This window comes from Polistes fuscatus, unplaced genomic scaffold, assembly GCF_010416935.1.
Source record: "Polistes fuscatus isolate 324 unplaced genomic scaffold, CU_Pfus_HIC Scaffold6, whole genome shotgun sequence".
NCBI lineage: Eukaryota > Metazoa > Arthropoda > Insecta > Hymenoptera > Vespidae > Polistes > Polistes fuscatus.
This window is the reverse complement of record NW_025113140.1, coordinates 9,327,048-9,347,254: the sequence shown is the minus strand read 5'-3', so window position 1 is coordinate 9,347,254 and position 20,207 is coordinate 9,327,048. Positions and strand designations below refer to the sequence as shown.

Below are 20,207 nucleotides of genomic sequence, written 5' to 3'. Positions count from 1 at the left end.
AATAATAATAATAATAATAATAATAACTAATAATTAATAATAATAATAATAACTAATAATTAATAATAATAATAATAACTAATAATAATAATAATAATAATAATAATAATAATAATAATAATAATAATAATAATAGTAATAATATATTTTTAAAAAGAAAATTAATTTATTATAATAATCATAAAGGGTTTTTAAAAATTTTTTTTTATCGAACTCTATGTTCTAATACGTCAATTGTTTCTCCACGTTTTAAGTTATACATACATTATGAAGATTGAAAAAGCTGAATATATGTATAGGTATATTATATCAACTCATCGATCTTACTTGTTCGCATCAAGTAGTATATTTTTTGTTTCTTTTTATTTTGTCTATATACGTAAAAAACTTTACTAATGTTAAAAGAGTTTTCTTGCATACTAAAAAAGTATATTCATTTAGAACGCAAAATTTGATGTAATATAATTCTCATTTAAGAAAGAGAAAATTTGTTTATACAAGTAGGATAGAAAGAGCCTGAACGTATGTATGCGTGTATATATATGCTGGCATTTTTACAAAAGAAATCTTAATATTGGGAAACAATGTATGTTACCATTTTATTATAAACATTTTTGCTACAGTTGGCTAGATACCGATCACCAGAAAACACTTAGCAAAGCTTTATGTATGTACCTATCTACAGACTGACATGTTCTCGTATGTGTATATGTATGTATATGTGTATAATGTGTGTGTGTGTGTGTGTATAATATGTATTGTATATATGTACGCATGTAATATATAATTTTCTTGCCGGTGCACAAAGTTACACAGGCATTGTGTACATGTGCGCATGCGTGCAAGGTGTAATTTAAACACAGCTGCATGGACAACACAGGTTGTTTTTTTTTTTTGGGGAGCAGATATATTTTTTGTTTGTTTGTTACACGGCACTTACATACAAAAAATCACAATACTTTTTTCCGCTACCACGACCATTTAAAAAGAACTTTAGTGTCATCCATTCAGCTATATACAATCGTGTGTTCTTAATAATTTTCACGTTCAAATCATATCGTTTTATTTTTTATTTTTTTTTTTTTATTATTATTGTTGTTGTTGTTGTTGTTGCTCTTAAACTTAGATTCATTTCATGAAAGCGTTAATAATTAATTTATACATTTATTCTCGTTAAAGCAAGCGACCGGAGGGTCGCGATGTATGTATAGATTACATTATATAATCATTTTCCTAATAATATAGGGATATACCATTTAACGCTATTGAAGAGCCTTACATGTTTAACATTAATAATAATTATACTATCATAAAGGTATATTTCTATATGTTGTCAGTTTGTTATAGCGATCGTATAGATTATATTTTTGTTTTATTTTTCGACGAATTAATCGTGTGTGATCGCAATAACGTGAGAATATTGTACTCAATATATACTAATCGTTAATGTCGGAATTAACAAAGAAAGAATGAAAGAAGGAGAAAAGAACAAAAAAGAAGAAAAAAAACATAAAAGAAAAGAAAAAACCCTTGATCATATCCTGAGATCTAATTCTCTAATAATGAAGTGTTTGCGATAGATGCATTTTATATTACGTCCACCATTTTACTTAACACGGCTTTTTCATGTGTATGTGTAGTATGTTCTCTGCGTGTATTTATTTAACACATCTCATATTTTATTTAATTTATATATATATTACACTGTCCTTTGTATTATTGGTTCGTAGGATAATTTTGATAAATGGAACTTGTATGATTATAAGTGTAAAGAGAGTAAGTCCCGATGCCCTTTTTTTCTGTATATTCATCGTATTTAAAGTTTTCATTCGAAGAGAGATGTTTTAATACAGAACTGCCGGCGTCGATACTTAGTTGCTATCAGTCATTTATGTATATCAATTTGTAACACCGCTTACCAAAACACAGCAGCCAATGCAGTGGTATAATATATGTATTTTATGTACGTTGAAATTACTCGTACTCTTTAAAAGTGCGAGTGTTAGAAATGTGAAAAAATCATTGCATTTGTTGTATTTACGTAAATAAATTATTAGTGTCATTGCCTATATTTCATAACATACTTCTTCTTCATTAATCTTAGGCAAATATAAAAAGTTTGATACTTGAATTTCCGAGTTTTGTATTAATAATATTCTTGGTATGAGAGGCGGTTTTTTCTCCCATTCGATTAATTTAGTACCTTTGTTATTATATTATTTACACCAAGTCTCTAGTAAATTCGCCTCTACATTTAGAATAACTTCTAGAATTTGACTTCATCGATCGTGAATTATTTTGTGAATAAAAGATATTAAATAGTACTATATTTAATAATAAGTAGCCAATTATAATACTTAAATTTAATATTATCATAACCATTCTCTCGTAGAAATGACAGATCTTGTTATTAATAATAATGAGGTGTCTCTAGGTATATCCCAACTTTTTTTGAGAATGGAGAGCTTGTGTATTATTCACATGAAACATGAGTTTTGTCGCTCGGTGATATTCTTAAATTATGTTAATATAGCTCTCTTTTCCTTCTATCTTCGTAGTACTGCATCGAATATTATTTATATTTTATGATAAAAATAAAAATGTTGTTAATAATAGCAATTATTATGAATTAATTTGCTAATATCTAAAGTGCTGTGTAGTTTCAAACTTATATAATATAGATAAAAAAGTAAAACATCATAAAAATGTTTGAAAAGTAAAGTTTGGCTGTGCACTTGCCCAGCGTTAAAATATAGTTCAATTTATTATTTTTTTACTGTAATTGGTTATAGTGATGATAATTTCTTATTAATAGATCGCTACATACTTATTTTTCTTCTTCTCACGAGTTATTAGATTCGATAAATTATTTACAGAGATACCCCACTTATAACATTTTAAATATGAAACATAATTTAATTTAATAGTATTGTGAAAAAATTCTCTGGACATTGAAAGTGTACCGCATGTGTGTTCCCAAAATCCTTTTATATTTCGTCGAAAGGTTTTATAATGACCTTTATATTTTAAACAATACCTTTTTCAGAAGGAAGAAGGCATATTTTTCATATTCTTTTTATTAGGCACATTAAAAATATATTACTGATTTTCATTCTAGAATATTAGTAGAGTTATACTAACAACATATTAAAGAAGAAAATAATATTTGACACCTACAAAGCGTATTATAATATAAAAAGTTTATAAATATATTCATATATATATATTACTGCAGCCACACCTGCAATATCTAGAGAAGAGCAATGCCATATTAATAATACTGTCAGAACTGAATTATGATGTACTTAAATTGAAAACTGCCAGAGAGAGAAAGAAAGAGGGGGAGGAGAGAGAGAGAGAGGAAGAAAGAGAGAGAGAGAGAGAGAGAAAGAGATCACGATTAGGGTGTGGGTCAAACTGTAAGCAAAATGCTGATACTTTCACTCATTGTCAATTATGCAGATCCATTTGAGATAAACTAAAAGAAAGAAAGTTCAAAAACTAATCATGTAGAGATTTTTGTGTGTAATGCCCAGCTTTACACATAAGTTGGTTGGCTAATTGTTCAGCCTTTCTTGAAGTATTATATATGATGAGCCAACCTAGTTCCATTTGGCACTCAAGAGTATTTCAAAATGTATTAGCCATCACAAATCACAGTTCCAAGCTTTCTTTCCAAGAATCGCAACAGCATACCTCCAACACAGAGGAAATATATTGATGATCTACTCCGTAAGATGTCTTCTGTCTTTTTCTCTGGGATGGAGAAATCGTCAAACAAATATTTCTTGACTATCTGTTTCTGAATCGGAATCCCAGAAGAAACAAAAATAAAATTCCTCGCAGGCTGCCATCTGATGGTACTCTTCATGAGGGCGTTATGGGTTGGCGCGGTTTGCTAAGGCGCCCGTGGCCGATAATCATAGTTTAAGCTCGTCTGCAACTTTACTGGCAATATTTTTAAAACCAATAGAAGTGCCCGATATACGTTTAAATCTTACACCATTTAAGGAAAGTCGAGGCAGTTTGCAGACTTCTATTTCCCATTGTACTTGACTGTCAGTTGTCGCATCTCCATGAGCACATAATAATAGAAATCTTTCACGTTGTTCGTACTGACATTTATTAGCATCCAATACCTGAAATTATTCTCAGTATTAGTATTAATTGTAATTATTTATTTATATATTTTTATTTTTGACTAAATTTGTGTGCATGTAATCATTTTATTTTATATACTACATTATTTTAATTAATTTAATAACATACTTTTCGAATTTCCGACATTATTTCATTTGGATCTCGACTACTGGTTGTTTTCATGCTCCAAGTAAAACGTAGACTGCGTGGTTTAACTTGTTCATCATTAGTGGTTGGTGCACCGCTGTAACAAATGAATGTCTTAACTCTAATAAAAAAAAATTATTAAAATATTATGCATTTCGATAATAATTTTAAATATGCAATCATTATTATAAATTGTCAATATAAATCTTAGACAATACATTGAGATCTTACCATTACAAACTTTAATGATTTAGTATTTTCTTTATTTTAAATTTTAGAAACGCAAATGGTTTTTTCTTATTTTTTGTGTTTTTGTTTAGAGTACGTTCAATAATTGAAACCAAAGCAGTATCTATTAATAGAATTATTTTGTAACATTGAAAATGCTACAAACTGATATAATAATATATGTAGCAAACTATTATTGAATTACTGATAGAGAATGTATATAAATTCGAAAATTTGTAAGTATATATTGTAGAATAATAATACACGTGCAAGTAACATGCAGGCTCTTGCCATTGCAATTAAAAATTTAACAAGGTCTCTCAATACAGTATATGTATTTACATGTTAATATTTTTCAAATTAACATTAAAATATTTAATATCCCTTTGTAACAGTTTTCCAAAATATTTCCTTCATAAAGAATGTAAGAATGATAATTACTTGTGTGTGTGATTATTTTTTATACATATTTTAAATGTTAAATTCAACCTAACAAGTAATCGATTGTAACGTTATTTCTTTAATATAACAATAAATAGATGATAAAAGAGAATTGAATAAGTTAAATTCACTTGTAAATAAATATTTACGTTTAATTATTTCATTGAATTATTTGTTTTTTTTTTCTCTTCTTGATTAGAGTAATCCAATAATATAATCATCTTTTTTTAATGGAAGTATTAAAAAAAAACAATTGTCTTTTATCATCATTTTTTTCAAACTATGTGATACTCTAGAAATATTAAAGAGATAGTCACATTTTTGTTTAAATGTATAAAAATTAAAAATGATTACATTTGGTAAAAACTGTTGTTCAAAATCGCTTATTTACTACTTCTATTTCAATAATTGCATATACATATCATTTATTAAACATTTACTTTTAAAAAAAATTGCGTCCAGTTTCAAATGCAATGTCGAATATGATGATAATAATAATACAACTACTGTAAATGTACATAATTTGCAAAAAGAATGATAAAAAAGGAAGCACTTGTTGTATAACAATAAATACGACAGTATACAATTCACAATAAATGAATTACAATTTTAACAAACACATATTTGATATAATTGTAGATATAATATGACTTTTTGTCTATTCAAAATACGAATGTATTTTCTAAAGGAATATTTTCAGAATACACTATTTGAAATAATATATTTTACGTTGAAACACAATTTATGAAATTACTTTGAGCAATTATTTACAATATTTAGTTGAAGCAAGTTGATGTAAATAATTTGTTAGTTGCGAGCATATATTATTATATATATTTTATGCGCCTAATTTTATATAAATTTGTGATAATGAACGTACTGTTGTAACATGTATCTTTCACTCTATCAGGTTTTAATTGTTATTATAAAAGTCATAAATTTGTAATTAACAATGACTAATTGTAGCACAATTTAAATGATTAGTATGTATCTCTTTGGCTATGTATTAAAATGCAAAAAGTAGTTTCATGATATACTATATAACTTATATATCTTATATAAATGTATATTTAAATATATATCATTAATTTTATCCTATTTTTCTCTCAGGCATAATTAAGTATGAATATATATATTGCTGCCTAAAATATGAAAGAAACTTTGATTAATTAGCTCGTGTGATCGAAGCATTATTTAAATCATATAAGAACTCATAAATTAAAGATTGGACGCAAGTTTAGGATAATAAATGCAAAATCAGGATATGGATAGTGGTATTATGGTATGCAGCAACGTACCTCACTACTGGGTGCTTGGGGGGTACGGATGGGTCCATGGGGCTGAAATAACAAAACAAAGGCAGTTGCTAACAGACACTGAACATGATAAATCAATTAAATTTTCATACGTATAACCACCACCATTCTATTAACATTTTTCGAAGTTATTATAAGAATTATGATGTTATTGATGTAATATTATACGAACAAAATACTTGCATTTGGAAATAAAAAAAATTTTTACATTTACATAAGAGTGCAAACCCTCTTATTTTATTATATATATATATATAAATAATTTTTTGGAAAAATTTATACATTTTTTCCTAAACACATCATACTTCTCATGAATGTGGAAGTTAATGTTTTGACTGTTATATATGTCAAATTTTTTGTTACTTTTTTTTCTTTTTTAATAAATTTATAAATGTTGAGTTACAATAATCACTATGCGAAAAAAAGAAAACATTTACATAGTATAGCCATTACCCCTTAAATGAAGCAGATTTACACACAGTACTGCTAGCAGAATATACATATATACATACATATAGATGATATATATGTACATATATATATATACATAAATATATGCAGAACAAACACAAAAGTAATGTCTTGTGTAAACTAAATATTCCTTTTGAGAGGATTTAGAAATAAATTGATACAACATTTACAAGACAGTTTAAACATATTTATTATTACGAAATTATTACTATCATTGCTTCTTATATATATATAAAATTATTAAATAATTTTTCTATCCTGCGTTTTACAAGCTATTTACTGCCCTCCATTTTACAATATCTAAGCTAATAATTTTAAATTAATTTTCTTTTTTTGTTTAAATAATAAAGTGATTATAATTAACCAAAAATGATAAGGATCTTCTGGACGCTTGGACGGGTGCACTGTTGGAGTGCAGCAAACAGCATGGTCCTTTACAGGTCTCTATTATCTTTCATATAAATGCCTTCACACATTGCATACTTTTCTATATGTATGTATACCTATACATATATTTTTATATTTGTATATATAAATATATATATTGGAGGATCTAACGATTTAATATCTCTTTCATCACTCACTGTCATACATATTAATAATCTACTGGGTGGCCTTAGGAATAGTATTTTAACTTCTTTCCTTTTTCTTTTTTTTCTTTCTTCTACAATATTCTACAATAATTTATATGTTTATATATGTAAACATAATGAAAATATAAAGTTAATATTTAATCTTTAACAGTATAAAATGCTTAATGGAAATGCAAGATAATAAAAATGTTTTAGTACATAAAAAAGAACTCTCTTATTAAACAGTGTTGAGTGAAACAAATACAATATGAATTAAAAATAATAATCAATGATAAACAAATGCACGATTACTCTAAATATTTTTTATTTGGCGGGCTGTAAAAGTATATAAGATTTTGTGTTCATATAGCATTATTAATTTAGTTAAATTAATTATTAGGCATCTGAGAAAATAAAATAAAAAAAGAAAATAGTAAAAAGTGGTATTTTAAATTATTTCGATCTGTTTTAGATTTAAAATTAAATATAGGTAGTAGTCTAAGGCCACTCTGTAGGATTTTATATAAATAACTTTGTAATAATAATAATAATAATAATAATAATAATAATAATAATAATAATAATAATAATAATAATAATAAAGATAAAGATAAAGATAATAATAATAATAATAATAATAATAATAATAATAATAATAATAATAATAAAGATAAAGATAAAGATAATAATAATAATAATAATAATAATAATAATAATAATAATGCTATTTTAATTGCAGAATTATCATATTCTATTATCAAGTTATTAATCATTCAGTTTCTCTTTCAAAAATCGAAATGATTAACAATACCAAATTTCGTCCAGTCAAATTTGCGAAATATACAATATCAAATGGAAAAAGGCACACGTCTTTGACAATCTTAGAGATTTGTTTTTCTCCTAATTTTTCTGTGATTATATATTAAGAAAAAATAAAATATACATATATTAGAGATTGTAGAAATTTCTTACACTTAATATTTATATTAATCACTTGTCTTTTTGTTTTTCAAGATTAATTTACAAAATTTTCTTTACAAAAGAAAAAATATTTAACGCAAAAAATTTCAACTTATTCTTTTTACTATGAGTACATTCTCCGTTTATGTATTGTATATTTCTTTTTTTTTTTTATATAGTTAATGAGATATATTATTCTGTGATCTCGAGATATATTAATAATCATTAAAATAAATGAATAATGTATTACTCATGGCCTTTTTTTTGTTAAATTAATACTCTATAAACATAAAATGCAATATTCCAAATGATATATATATAAGGTTCGAATCAATGTTTCATTAATACAATAAATTAAATAAGATGTGTGAGAATAAATGTTGAACCAATGGTAATGCAATCAAATAGTATCATTCTTTTAACTTAAATAGTTTTGTTTTGAGATCACACATATATATATTTTTTTTATTATTATTACATTACCAGCAGATTGTGTAACGGCTGTACACATTTTAAAAAATAATATTTACTTGATTTTACACAAATATGTATAGATATATATTTGCATATATAAATATCTGTCTTGTAATAGTTTAACTATTTGATTACACTACCAAAGAGAGAGAGATAGAGATAGATAGATAGAGATAGATAGATAGAGAAAGAGAGAGAGAGAGAGAGAGGAGTAAATTTTAATTCAAATATATAAGCTATTATTGAATTACGAGTGCAACTGCTGTTTACACCCATAACAGAATAGGAAAATAAAGTGGAATTCTTCACATACATTTTACAGTATCTTCTCTCATACCTTTGTCAAAATTAAAAAAATCAGTTATAATCCTATTCTTCTTGCATACTAGGTATACCAGAAAAAAGTATAAATGCTTTAACTATAATACCGACTATAAAATATATATAGTAATAAATTGCAATGAATCAACATTATACAAAAATACCCCCGAAGAGAAAATAAAATCCGATATATCGATCCTTTTTATAGTATAATTTAGAAAAATAACGTTTTAATCAAATGACTATGATATAAATTAAACATTGCAGATTTTATAAAAGTTATTTTAAATAAAATAGAAATATTCTAATTATATTTTGTATCATTAGTAATATGTAAATGCACGTACATAAAATATTAGTATATCAGAGCACATATAAAATTTATTATTCCAAATATGTTCTTAACACAAAATTAGAAAAAAGAAATAATATCAGAATCTCGTTTAATTTCCAAGTTATCAAAAGAATCGATATAAGAATTATATGTATATTATGAAAGACTGAAATTAATATTGCATCATAAGATCGATATAAAGTCAAACAAATTCTACGCCATTTTTAAAAGAAAGAATTTATGTTGGATATCAACAAAAATGTAACTGACTCATCTCTTTAAATTAGTTCTATAATACTTTACAATTGTTATATAAAAAAAAATGTATTATAATATAATATAATATAATATAATATAGTAATATGCATTTTGCCTTTTAAGATCATCTTTGAAGATGCAAACAATAATAATAATAATAATAATAATAATAATAATAATAATAATATATATAATAATAATAATAAAAATAATAATAACATAGGGAGTACTCTTTTCAAAGATAATAATCACATTCTCTAATATTTAATATATTATTGTTATCCAACACATTTTCCCCCAACAAAATATGCTACGTTATTATAAGGTGTACATTATTATTCTAGATTTCAATTGTAAATTTATAAAAGCTTGTTTCAGAAAAAAAAGAAAACAAAACAAAACAAATTAAAATAAAAAGAAAAACAATTAATTGAAAGAATACACAATAATTATTGGAAGTCGCACTTGGCCATTCAACTAGATTACTTTGCTATTAATGGCTGTATTGCTGTAGAGTGATATTCGGCACGTAGCTCGCTCTCATTTCTGCTCGAGGGAAACAAGGCGAGACTTCACTCTTCACTTAGGAATCCTGTCAATGTATGAATAATTATATGTATTCTTCTATCTTTACGATTGTCTCCTTAATATGTTGTGTTAGTAGTAGTATCAATACACCATTCTCCAAAGTTGAATTTTTCGCTGTTCATGATGGACAGTTTTTTATTTTTTTTTAATTTCTTTTTTGCGGATATAAGTTATAGAAAAAAAAAATTTACCAAGCATTCTAAAGTTTCTCTCGAAAATATTTCGAAGTTTCATCCGTAATATATACCTGTCGTGTGTCTTTGTACGCCAAATATGGAAGATTTTAATGCACGTTTTTATTCTTTTCTTTTATTTTTTGAAAATATTACTTTTCGTTAAACAAAAAGTTAACAATTAATTAATTTTCACAACTATGAACCAAATAAAAGTAGAATATATATATATGATATTTTTTTTTAAATGAAGACTTTTTTCTATTCTCTCTTTCTTTTTTTTCCTTTTAATTACAGACACTATTTTCTTTTTTTCTTTTTAATTAAATATTTGATTAAACAGATTATTATACCTTTGACGTTTCAAAGGCTAATACTCCACGTCGAAACTCATCTAAATCATTATGCTATTTTTAAATAGAGTCATGAATCGTAACCTTTTCTTTGAAAAAAAAGAAAAGGTACACCATAATGCTTATTATGAAAAATGTATAAAAATATAAGGAAGTTTACAGAGTTTTCTTCTATCTTTTTCTTTTTTTTTTCTTTTCTTTTCTTTTCTTTTCTTTTAGATGATCGACGTAAAGTGCACATAGCAGATTGGCAGGCTGAATTAGAAAAGGCACAGATTTCAGTGCTACATATACCTAAGAGTGCATAAGGCGACTTCCTGTACGATGATGATCTCAGGAAGACTACTTTTTAATACTTTCAATTGTTTTTATATATATGTATGTATGTATGTTAACTAGTCGCACTTTTATGCGTAGTACTAATTACGCGCATACATACGCGTTTTCTGACATATATTTTAATTATCAACATGTAAAAGAGTCACTAAAAGAGAAGCTGTCCGTGCTTTTTTTTTTCTTTTTCTTTTTCTTTCCTTTTTTTATTTGCTGAACCACAGAATAACAGAACTGAATTTCACTGATCATCAATCCACTGATTCAATGCACACTTTCGTTATACAAGCACTCCAAGAGTCCGATGATTTGGATTTAATTTAAGTATGTGTGTGTTGAACATGCTTAATTTATTATTTTAAGACAATCAGCATACACATGATTGTTAGGACTTGTATCTGTATGGCCTGTTTTGCTTGTTGAAACTTCTGACGAAGCCAAGTTTATTTTGTTCACGTCCTGCATCATAGAATATATACTAGTATATAAGTTAATTAGAGAAACAATCATTTTATTGTTGATGCATCAATGGCTATGCTTCTACAAATCCTTATGTATGTGTATATATATATATATATATATATAGTTTTTTTTCTAAAATATTCTGTACATATAACAAGAGATGAGTACAGTGACCATTTCATGAAAGTTACGATTAAACAGTGGTGTCTGAGTTATTCTCGTTATTCTGTGGCATCACATCCTCAGTTTGTAAATATTAATGTGTCAATTTTATTTTATTTATTATCTTAATTCTTAATTTCGAATGTGCAATAATAATTACGTCCCATATAAATAATAAAGTAAGGATATGCCTCGCTACAGTCAAGTCAAAAAGGGATGCACAATGAGTATGCAAGCTGGCCTTTAATTTAGCCAAGCAGTACTATTTTTTTTTTTATTTTATTTTATTTTTATTTTTTTTTTTCGTTTTTTTTTCAATGAGCTTTAAGGATCTACACAATGTACAAATAATAACATGAAAAAAAGTGATATACGTTAACTAATTATACACGATTATATATAATAAAATCTAGAAAAAAAATGTACAAGAGGATGAGAGTTAATATTGCAGTTATTTTTATATATGTAAATTCTAAAGAGAGAGAGAGAGAAAAAGAGAAAGAGAGAGAGAGAAATAACCAAATAAAAGTTAAATTATTTTTACTCAGACTTTAAAACTAAAAAGGTGCTAAAACTTGATAAAGCATATATTTATGGGACAAATAAGCAATACAGACAGATGAAAGTGGAGACACGCTTGAGGATGAAAATGGTACGTACAATATAATATATGCATATACAAGTCAATAAAACTAGAAAAAACGGAATATACATGAAGAACTACATGTTTTATGGCTTTCATTGATAATGGTCGCTGCTGGCTCATCAAATTATATAAGGTAATAATAGTACTGTGTAGTTCTTATTAATATTTATTATAACAGTATAGAAATTTTCAGAAATACATAGTCATTGTGCATCCTTAAAAACAAAAACATCATCTAGCATGCAAATGATAATTTCAATTCATATATATATATATATGAAACTATAAGGCATTTAAACAAAAAAAAAATGTATATATATATATATATATATGTAATATATCTATATATCTATATACACACAAATGGTAAAACTTACCGTTTGGAGAATTTTGAAGACAACTTGGAGAAAAAGGATGGCCTTGCTAGGGGGCTAATCGCATTTGTGTCCTGTGTATGTGTATGACCCTGCAATATTTTATATACATTTGTATAAAATAAAAACTATGAAATACTGGATAAAAAATAGTAGTAAGAATAGAAAAAGTAAGATAATATTTATTTGTACATACTAGTATATTCACGAGAGTCTAATAAAAAATACAAAAGGGAACATTTCAATAATTTTATTATTTTTATTCTTTTTGTGTAATCTATTTCATTTTATCTTCTAAATTATATACATATGTTTTATATAATATATATACCTATACAGATACACATACTGACCTGAGTATGACTACGCTGTGCTCTGTTTTGCCCAGAATGGAACGTGCTACGGCTTGGAACATTTCGAGGAAACGCCGGTGTTGTTGGTGTTGCTAGTCTATTGCTTGGAGGTACGCCCAAGCTAATAAAAAATATTTATTTTACAATGAATATTACTTTTCTTTTTTCAACTTACTACTAATATTATTATTTATTATATATTTTGGTTGGATTCTTACACATTGCGCATAAAAATAAGTTTGTGCAGAAAATTTGCATATATATATATAAATATATGTATATACATATACATATACATATACATATATATATATACACAATATATATTTTTTGTTGTTGTTTCAAAGAGACAGAATAAATAATATGCAAAAAGAGTAATAATAAATTCGATGGAGAATCGAATATGGATATACTTATTATAAATTTACAACTGTCGTGGAAAGCAATTGCTAGAAAAATTCACATATCAGATAAGCAACATTCCATGTATGTAATAGAGTATAATGTAACATAAGCGCATTTATGAATTATTATATATTTAATTCAGATATTTTTTCTTTTTTATCTAACATGCATCAATAAATACTTCAAAGAAGTCAAAGGTTGAATAATTAATTGGTCTAAGCTTGCTAGAAATTATGAGAAATAAATGAAAATAGTCAATTTTTTATTTAAAAATATTTGAGTTTTAAACTTTGAAGTATTTAAGTATATTCGTTGATGAAATTGATATTCGCGTAAATATTATAAATTCGTTATTAATTATTTTTAAAAGAAGAAAAAAAACATTGATGTATTATTGTATAATTTTCAAAATATTATTAAACTTCTCCAAAATGTAGCATATCTAAGAATGTTCTATCATTACATACATGCATACTAACCAATGATCTGGTGACATGTAATTGCATTACATTTTTATGCATCTACCATGAAATAAAGATCAAAGAGTAGTCCACCCTTAAGTTGCTTTAATTTTGTTTATAGACAGATGTAGTGCATATTTATTATTGAGGAATGAAGGTGATGCATTATCAAATGTATAAAGGCGAATATGAAAGTGATAGTATTAAAACAGAGGAAATTAAGGATATAATATGAGACATGCAAATGAAAGATACAGGAAAATAGAGCAATGAACAAATGACCAAAAACTGTCCTAGAGAATCTATGCAGAGATGATTATTTGAAATTATGTGGAAGATATTGATAGGTCCAACTGTTTATAGCAAACTAGACAAATCTGATAGCGCTTCATATTACATTTATATATATATTATATATATATAAGGTATACAAATAATGAAAACCTTAATAAGATAATTCCTTGTTACCCTAAGAGAGTTAGTGGCCCAAATAGAGTAGAAGCAATCAGATGTATGAAGAAATGTATCTGAACATTTTATAATACAGGAATGTATAAAGGTTGGTCGATAAGGTATAGGGAACCTGTACCTCTGCCTAAGAGGGTCAGCAGTGGCGAGTAAGGAGTTGTGGGCGTTGCGTGGTTGAGGGTCCAGTAGTGAATGGTCGCTGGGAGGTACGCCACTGGAGGAACGGTGACCTGCACTGATGCTCGCAGACTTGGTGTGACCCCGTGTTGGTCTAGTGCCTTCGCCCAGGCTGTGCACAAAACTAATGAACAAATTGCCTGGCCCTACTTTTCTGCATGTTAGACCTATTCCTCTCTGCATTTATAGGATGATACTCTACTACGATACTACATCCTAATTCTCACTAACTTTACCTAAAAGTATCCTATTGATATCTATGTACTAAACGTATATTATAAAAACGACCTAATTAATTGTAATGTATGTAGATATGTGACATAATTTTGTGTCATAGACTACATATTTGTTTGCTTTTAACTATATTTTGTATTTCCATTTAACAATATGAAAACAATGTTATATGTAGGAAAACTTAAATATATGTGTATATTATACATGATATGTACATGTCTATTGTTAGAAAAATTTATATGAAAAGAAAAGAGAAGTCGAAGAAAAGAAAAGAAAAGAAAAGAAAAGAAAAGAAAAGAGAAGAAAAGAAAGAAATTTTATATTATATGAAGAGACTAGGAAATATAAAAGGATGGAAAAAGGATGAATACAAACGAAAGAAATTCTTAGCTTAGAAATAACTTGATTTTGCAAATATTTGTATGAATAAGAATATGACGCTAGAACATAAGAATGATGTATGATGATGTTAATGAATGTTTCTCTATACACACACGTTCTTAAGATCTAAAAGTATTTGAAAAATAGAATAAGACATGTGGATGTAACTGTGGTTCAATGTAATTTTAGCAAGCATCTGTACATGTATGCACGTTGAATTAGATTGTTTGCTTAATACATCTGTCAAGCCATAAAGAAAGTGAACTGCAATGACCGTCTGGCAGGCAGCAGCCAACATGCTAGAGCAATGCAACAAACAAATAAACTCCCTGGGGCTCTGCTGACAGATTCTGTTATCTCATCCAAACTTTTTCAAACTTTTTTCTAAATTAGTTTAGTACTCTTAACATACAAGTAATTAGTCACCTATATAGTTAGTAAGATTAGGAATGTTAAATTGATAAAGGTACCTAAAATTTTGATACACAATCTAAATTTCACTTCATATATCTTGTAAGAAAATACAAGGATCGAGATACTGGATATAATAATAAAGATTCTCATATTTTAAATGAATAATATTTCAACTTGATTCAACATTTCGCGTCTATCAGAAATCCAGTACCTTTTGTAAGGATCATATATTAATAAAGTAGGCTACCTGAAATACTGAAATGAAATTATTATTAATAAAGATTGGTACTTTATATTTCAGGGTCCCTTCTTGATTTATATAAAATCCAAGTCGATGATTAAAATAATATGGAATTAATGAAAATTTTTGAATGGAACTATACCTGGGCACGTCGTTGGTTCTTTCAGTAGAAGATGATGTTTTTGCTTGGTCATAGGAGATGGTGCTACGTCGACCAACAGAACCAGGAGCAGGTGAGGTAATTGGTCGAACTCCACCTACTCCTGCATTCATTGCGTTGCTCTTGCCCACCCTTCCTTTACTACTGGGACTTGTACCCACGCCTAGAATGAACATTGTCACTGCAAGCCTCATTAGATATGGTTCAACACAAAACAAAGCAGCATACATTAAATTATAACAGACAAGACAAGGTTTAAAAGAACAATGGCTCTGTAGAGCTATATCAATCCTGATTCTCTATGAAAATTTGTGTAACTCTCGTTTTTGACGAGTACACATTCATTATATAAATATAATAATATTCAAAAATAAAAGAGAGAAAAAGAAAATTATAATGTAATAAGGCAAAATATTACTTGAATTAGATTCATTTATAAAATAAATGTCAAAATATAATAATTTAAAAATTTGTTATCTAGATAAATTAAATAAAATGAAGGAGGTGTATGTATATGATATTTAGGAATCATGACATAATATTAATCATGAGATTGTATGATGCAAACAAATTCATGATCAAACACATACAGACATATGTGACATAATAATAACAATATGGAACGTTTACAAATTAATATCTAATTCAATAAAATAAATTAGCAACGAATCCACTGCAACCTTGTCCAAAGCAAAATGATATTTGAAGCACTAAGGATATAGCATAAGAAGCAAATAATGTTGTTCTTAAAGTGCCTCGTATGAGAGTACTTTGAACAAGTAGAACTCACTGGTATCGAGTTGCCCTGGACTATTTTTCGGTGCGGAAGGTCGAGCGGCAGAAACACGAGCACTATTCTCCTTGATTGTTGCTGCATCTACAGTATTTTGCCGTTTGAAATTGCTACCACCACTACTGGTAACTGTTCCACCAGTTACAGCAGGAGCATGATTATGATTCGTTGCATTACCTGGACTTGGTGCACCTCCTAAGATATATACATTAGTTCTTTTTAATAAATTTTTCTTTCAATTTCATTACTTTTAAAATCGATGGCGGGGGGGCATGCTTTTAGCATAAAACTATTAGTTTACAGTTAAGAAAATCAATCTGCTTACCCGAGGCATTAACGTTTGTCCTTTCTTTTTTTTCTATTTTTTTTTTTTTTTTTCAGTATCGTATAGTTTTCACATTACATTTTAGTTTAGACCGTTATTGTATTAAAACATGACATTCACTTACGAAGGGTTTCGCCACCAGACGAGGCCCGTCTGCTGGGCTTTGGATTGCTAGCAGAAATACTTCTGTGAACACTTCTGTGTGACGGACTTTGTACAGCACCACCTGTACCTCCTCCACTACTTCCTCCTCCGCCCGAACTAACTTGTGCAGGAATAGTGCGCAACGATAAAGAACTTCCGGACCGTGAGCCATCACTTTCAGGCTATTTCCAATAAAACAAGAATAATTAACAAATATAATAAACTAAAATAGATGAGAATCTACCATAGATGATCTACCAAAATGATATTTACTATTTTAATATATTTTCTACTTACATCTGTTGTTTTTCTGCCTAATAGCAAATATGTCGCAAATACATCATCATATTTAGCTTGACCTAATGAGTCTTCTATCTCACTTCTCGTATATCCCATATTAGCTAAGGCCTCTGAAACAAATACGCGGATCGGCATAGTCACATCAAATAAAAGAAGAATATTCTACATATAACATGTATATACGATACAACAATAATATTATATCTAAGTATTTTAACTAAAGTAACGATATTACTCTACATATATAATATATAACAAATTATAAAATAATGAGACTAATTTTTGTATGATTTGTTGAAAGAGATAACAATTATATAGTTGGATATGTATGTTCGATGTTTAGTTACAAAAGGTTCACTAATACATACATTATAATATAATTAATAAACTTGAACTACACATAAAGACACATAAATGTATTCATGCATAGGTATATCAGTTAAAAAAATATTATTTATAAGAACGAAATAAATATAGATGAACACAGTTGTGCAATAATTCGTTCAATCGAATCGGTTATTAATAATAATTTAACAACATACGCATTACGTCTATTATTTTGCATGCTATTACGCTAAGATCTATTTTAAATAACGTAGCATGGCGTTTAATTAATTTGTATTAAAAATAAGGATTTTGATATATATTATCCGTAATTATTATATTATATATAAAGATATTTCCTGATACGTCTTACGTTGTGGTCAATCTTTTTTTTTTAGAACAGGATGATGCGATTAGTAATATAATCAAATAAATGATGTTTCATTAGTTAAATGATTATATTTCGTAGTAAAATGCTTTTAGTGAAGAAGTCAAGAGTGCCCACATTAGATATGGAATGCTTGCTTGCTAAACATAAAAACAGTAAGTAGTAAGTGTTATGTACATACTGGCAGACTCACCTATCCTCTTGTGGTCTTTATAATCAGGTTCAGGTTCTAAGTACGGTTTCAATTCGTCATCCTCATATCCCATATTCATCCATTTATCTTTCATTATATTCTGTAAGACAAATATAAAGAAAAAAAAAAGAAAAAAAAAACACAAGGAGATCAACGCTTTAAGTTATCTCATTCTTTCTTAGGTTTCTACACAACTCACGAGTTTAATACTACTCGGACCTTATCTCCACGTACCTCTAACGAGGCTCGCTTCGTAGGGTTAAGCACCAAGAATTTTTTCAAGAGATTTTCACAGTCTGTGGACATGTAAAATGGGATCCGATACTTTCCTCTTAGCACCCTTTCCCTTAATTCCCTCAGTGTTGACCCATCAAATGGCAGTGAGCCAGATACTAAAGTATACAGTATTACTCCCAACGACCATACGTCCACTTCAGGGCCGTCATACTTTTTACCTGTCACAAGAATAACGAAAGATCAATAAAATATATGTGTGTGTGTATGTGTGAAGGTAAAATGAAAGGTTAACAACAATCGCAAACCTTGGAAAAGTTCAGGTGCCGCGTAAGGTGGCGAGCCACAGAAAGTGTCCAATTTGTTACCAGGTGTAAATTCATTACTGAAACCAAAGTCAGCGATCTTAATGTTCATCTCGCTGTCGAGTAACAAATTCTCGGCCTTTAAGTCTCTATGAATGATCTTTTTCTGATGGCAGTATTGCACGGCAGACACGATTTGCCTAAATTTAGCACGAGCCTCCTTTTCCTTCATTCGACCATGTAAAACGAGATAATCGAATACTTCACCACCGCTAGCATACTCCATTACCAGGTACAGTGTCTTTTCAGTCTCGATTACTTGGAAAAGTTTCACTATGTTCGGATGGTCGAGCATCTTCATTATCCTTACTTCTCGAAAGAGCTGCGTGATGAAAAAAAAATAAATGATATTTGGCTTAAAATATTCAACTATAAAAATGTAATTATTAATGCAAGTAAAGATTTCCATCATATTAACCTTTTGAAGACTGCCCGGATTAAGTTGCGTTTTGTCGATAATCTTGATGGCCACTTCTTTCCCCGTAGGTACATGTTTAGCAAGTTTTACCTTGGCGAAGTTACCCTTACCAATGGTTTTGAGTAACTTGTATTTACCGATGTGCGGTTCCTCGGAGGTTCGGCTCCTGGACGACATTCGTCCACCGCTGGTCGACAATGCTCCAACGCCATCCCCGGTCTGCAAATAAAACAAATACCAAGATAAATTAACATACGTTCGTGAATCTTTTCATTATATTAAGGCTAGAGTCTTATTTTAAGACGCTGCAAGAAAATTAAAGAAAACGATCCAAGAATATATAAGTTCATTCTCTTAGCTCGTATATTTTTCTATAGGTTGATCTAAGTACATAGTAAATGTATAGGTATATTAAAAAGGACGTGTGAACCGTGAATCGCACTTGACACTTCCAGGGACGAGCCATTGTCAATGTAATTAATTAAGGCTCGTTAGAGTGCACCAGATACAGATTATTTCGAACAGAGTTGTGTGTAGAACAGCATACAACACAACCACTGTAATGCAAGAATCAAGGACAATTTTTTTATGCCTTAAGAATGAAACTTAAAACGTTACTAATAAATTCATCAACGTGTCCCCCACTCGGAAAATTTGTAACATTTGCATTTTTTAA

The 20,207-nt window shown here is 28.0% G+C and overlaps 1 protein-coding gene across 21 annotated transcripts in view; it reads right to left on the bottom strand.

Annotated features, from left to right (window-relative positions):
* Positions 1-574: 574 nt before the first annotated feature.
* LOC122522926 (serine/threonine-protein kinase MARK2-like) overlaps positions 575-20,207 on the bottom strand; it is a 65,960-nt gene continuing 46,327 nt past the window's right edge. For 4 of the 21 annotated variants that reach the window (XM_043644340.1, XM_043644339.1, XM_043644341.1 and 1 more), the window contains exons 3-17: positions 19,532-19,750; positions 19,057-19,435; positions 18,734-18,969; positions 18,503-18,614; positions 17,607-17,719; positions 17,290-17,491; positions 16,838-17,035; positions 16,030-16,228; positions 14,562-14,741; positions 13,107-13,227; positions 12,950-12,967; positions 12,757-12,845; positions 6,255-6,296; positions 4,270-4,384; positions 575-4,139 (exon numbers count right to left, since the gene is read on the bottom strand). In XM_043644340.1, coding sequence (XP_043500275.1) covers positions 3,921-4,139; positions 4,270-4,384; positions 6,255-6,296; positions 12,757-12,845; positions 12,950-12,967; positions 13,107-13,227; positions 14,562-14,741; positions 16,030-16,228; positions 16,838-17,035; positions 17,290-17,491; positions 17,607-17,719; positions 18,503-18,614; positions 18,734-18,969; positions 19,057-19,435; positions 19,532-19,750 — 2,442 coding nt within the window. In that variant the 3' untranslated portion in view covers positions 575-3,920. Of the gene's footprint in view, positions 4,140-4,269; positions 4,385-6,254; positions 6,297-8,949; positions 10,255-11,440; positions 11,569-12,756; positions 12,846-12,949; positions 12,968-13,106; positions 13,228-14,561; positions 14,742-16,029; positions 16,229-16,837; positions 17,036-17,289; positions 17,492-17,606; positions 17,720-18,502; positions 18,615-18,733; positions 18,970-19,056; positions 19,436-19,531; positions 19,751-20,207 lie in introns of those variants that run through there. The other 17 variants (XM_043644324.1, XM_043644323.1, XM_043644327.1 and 14 more) reach the window with 17 other exon arrangements.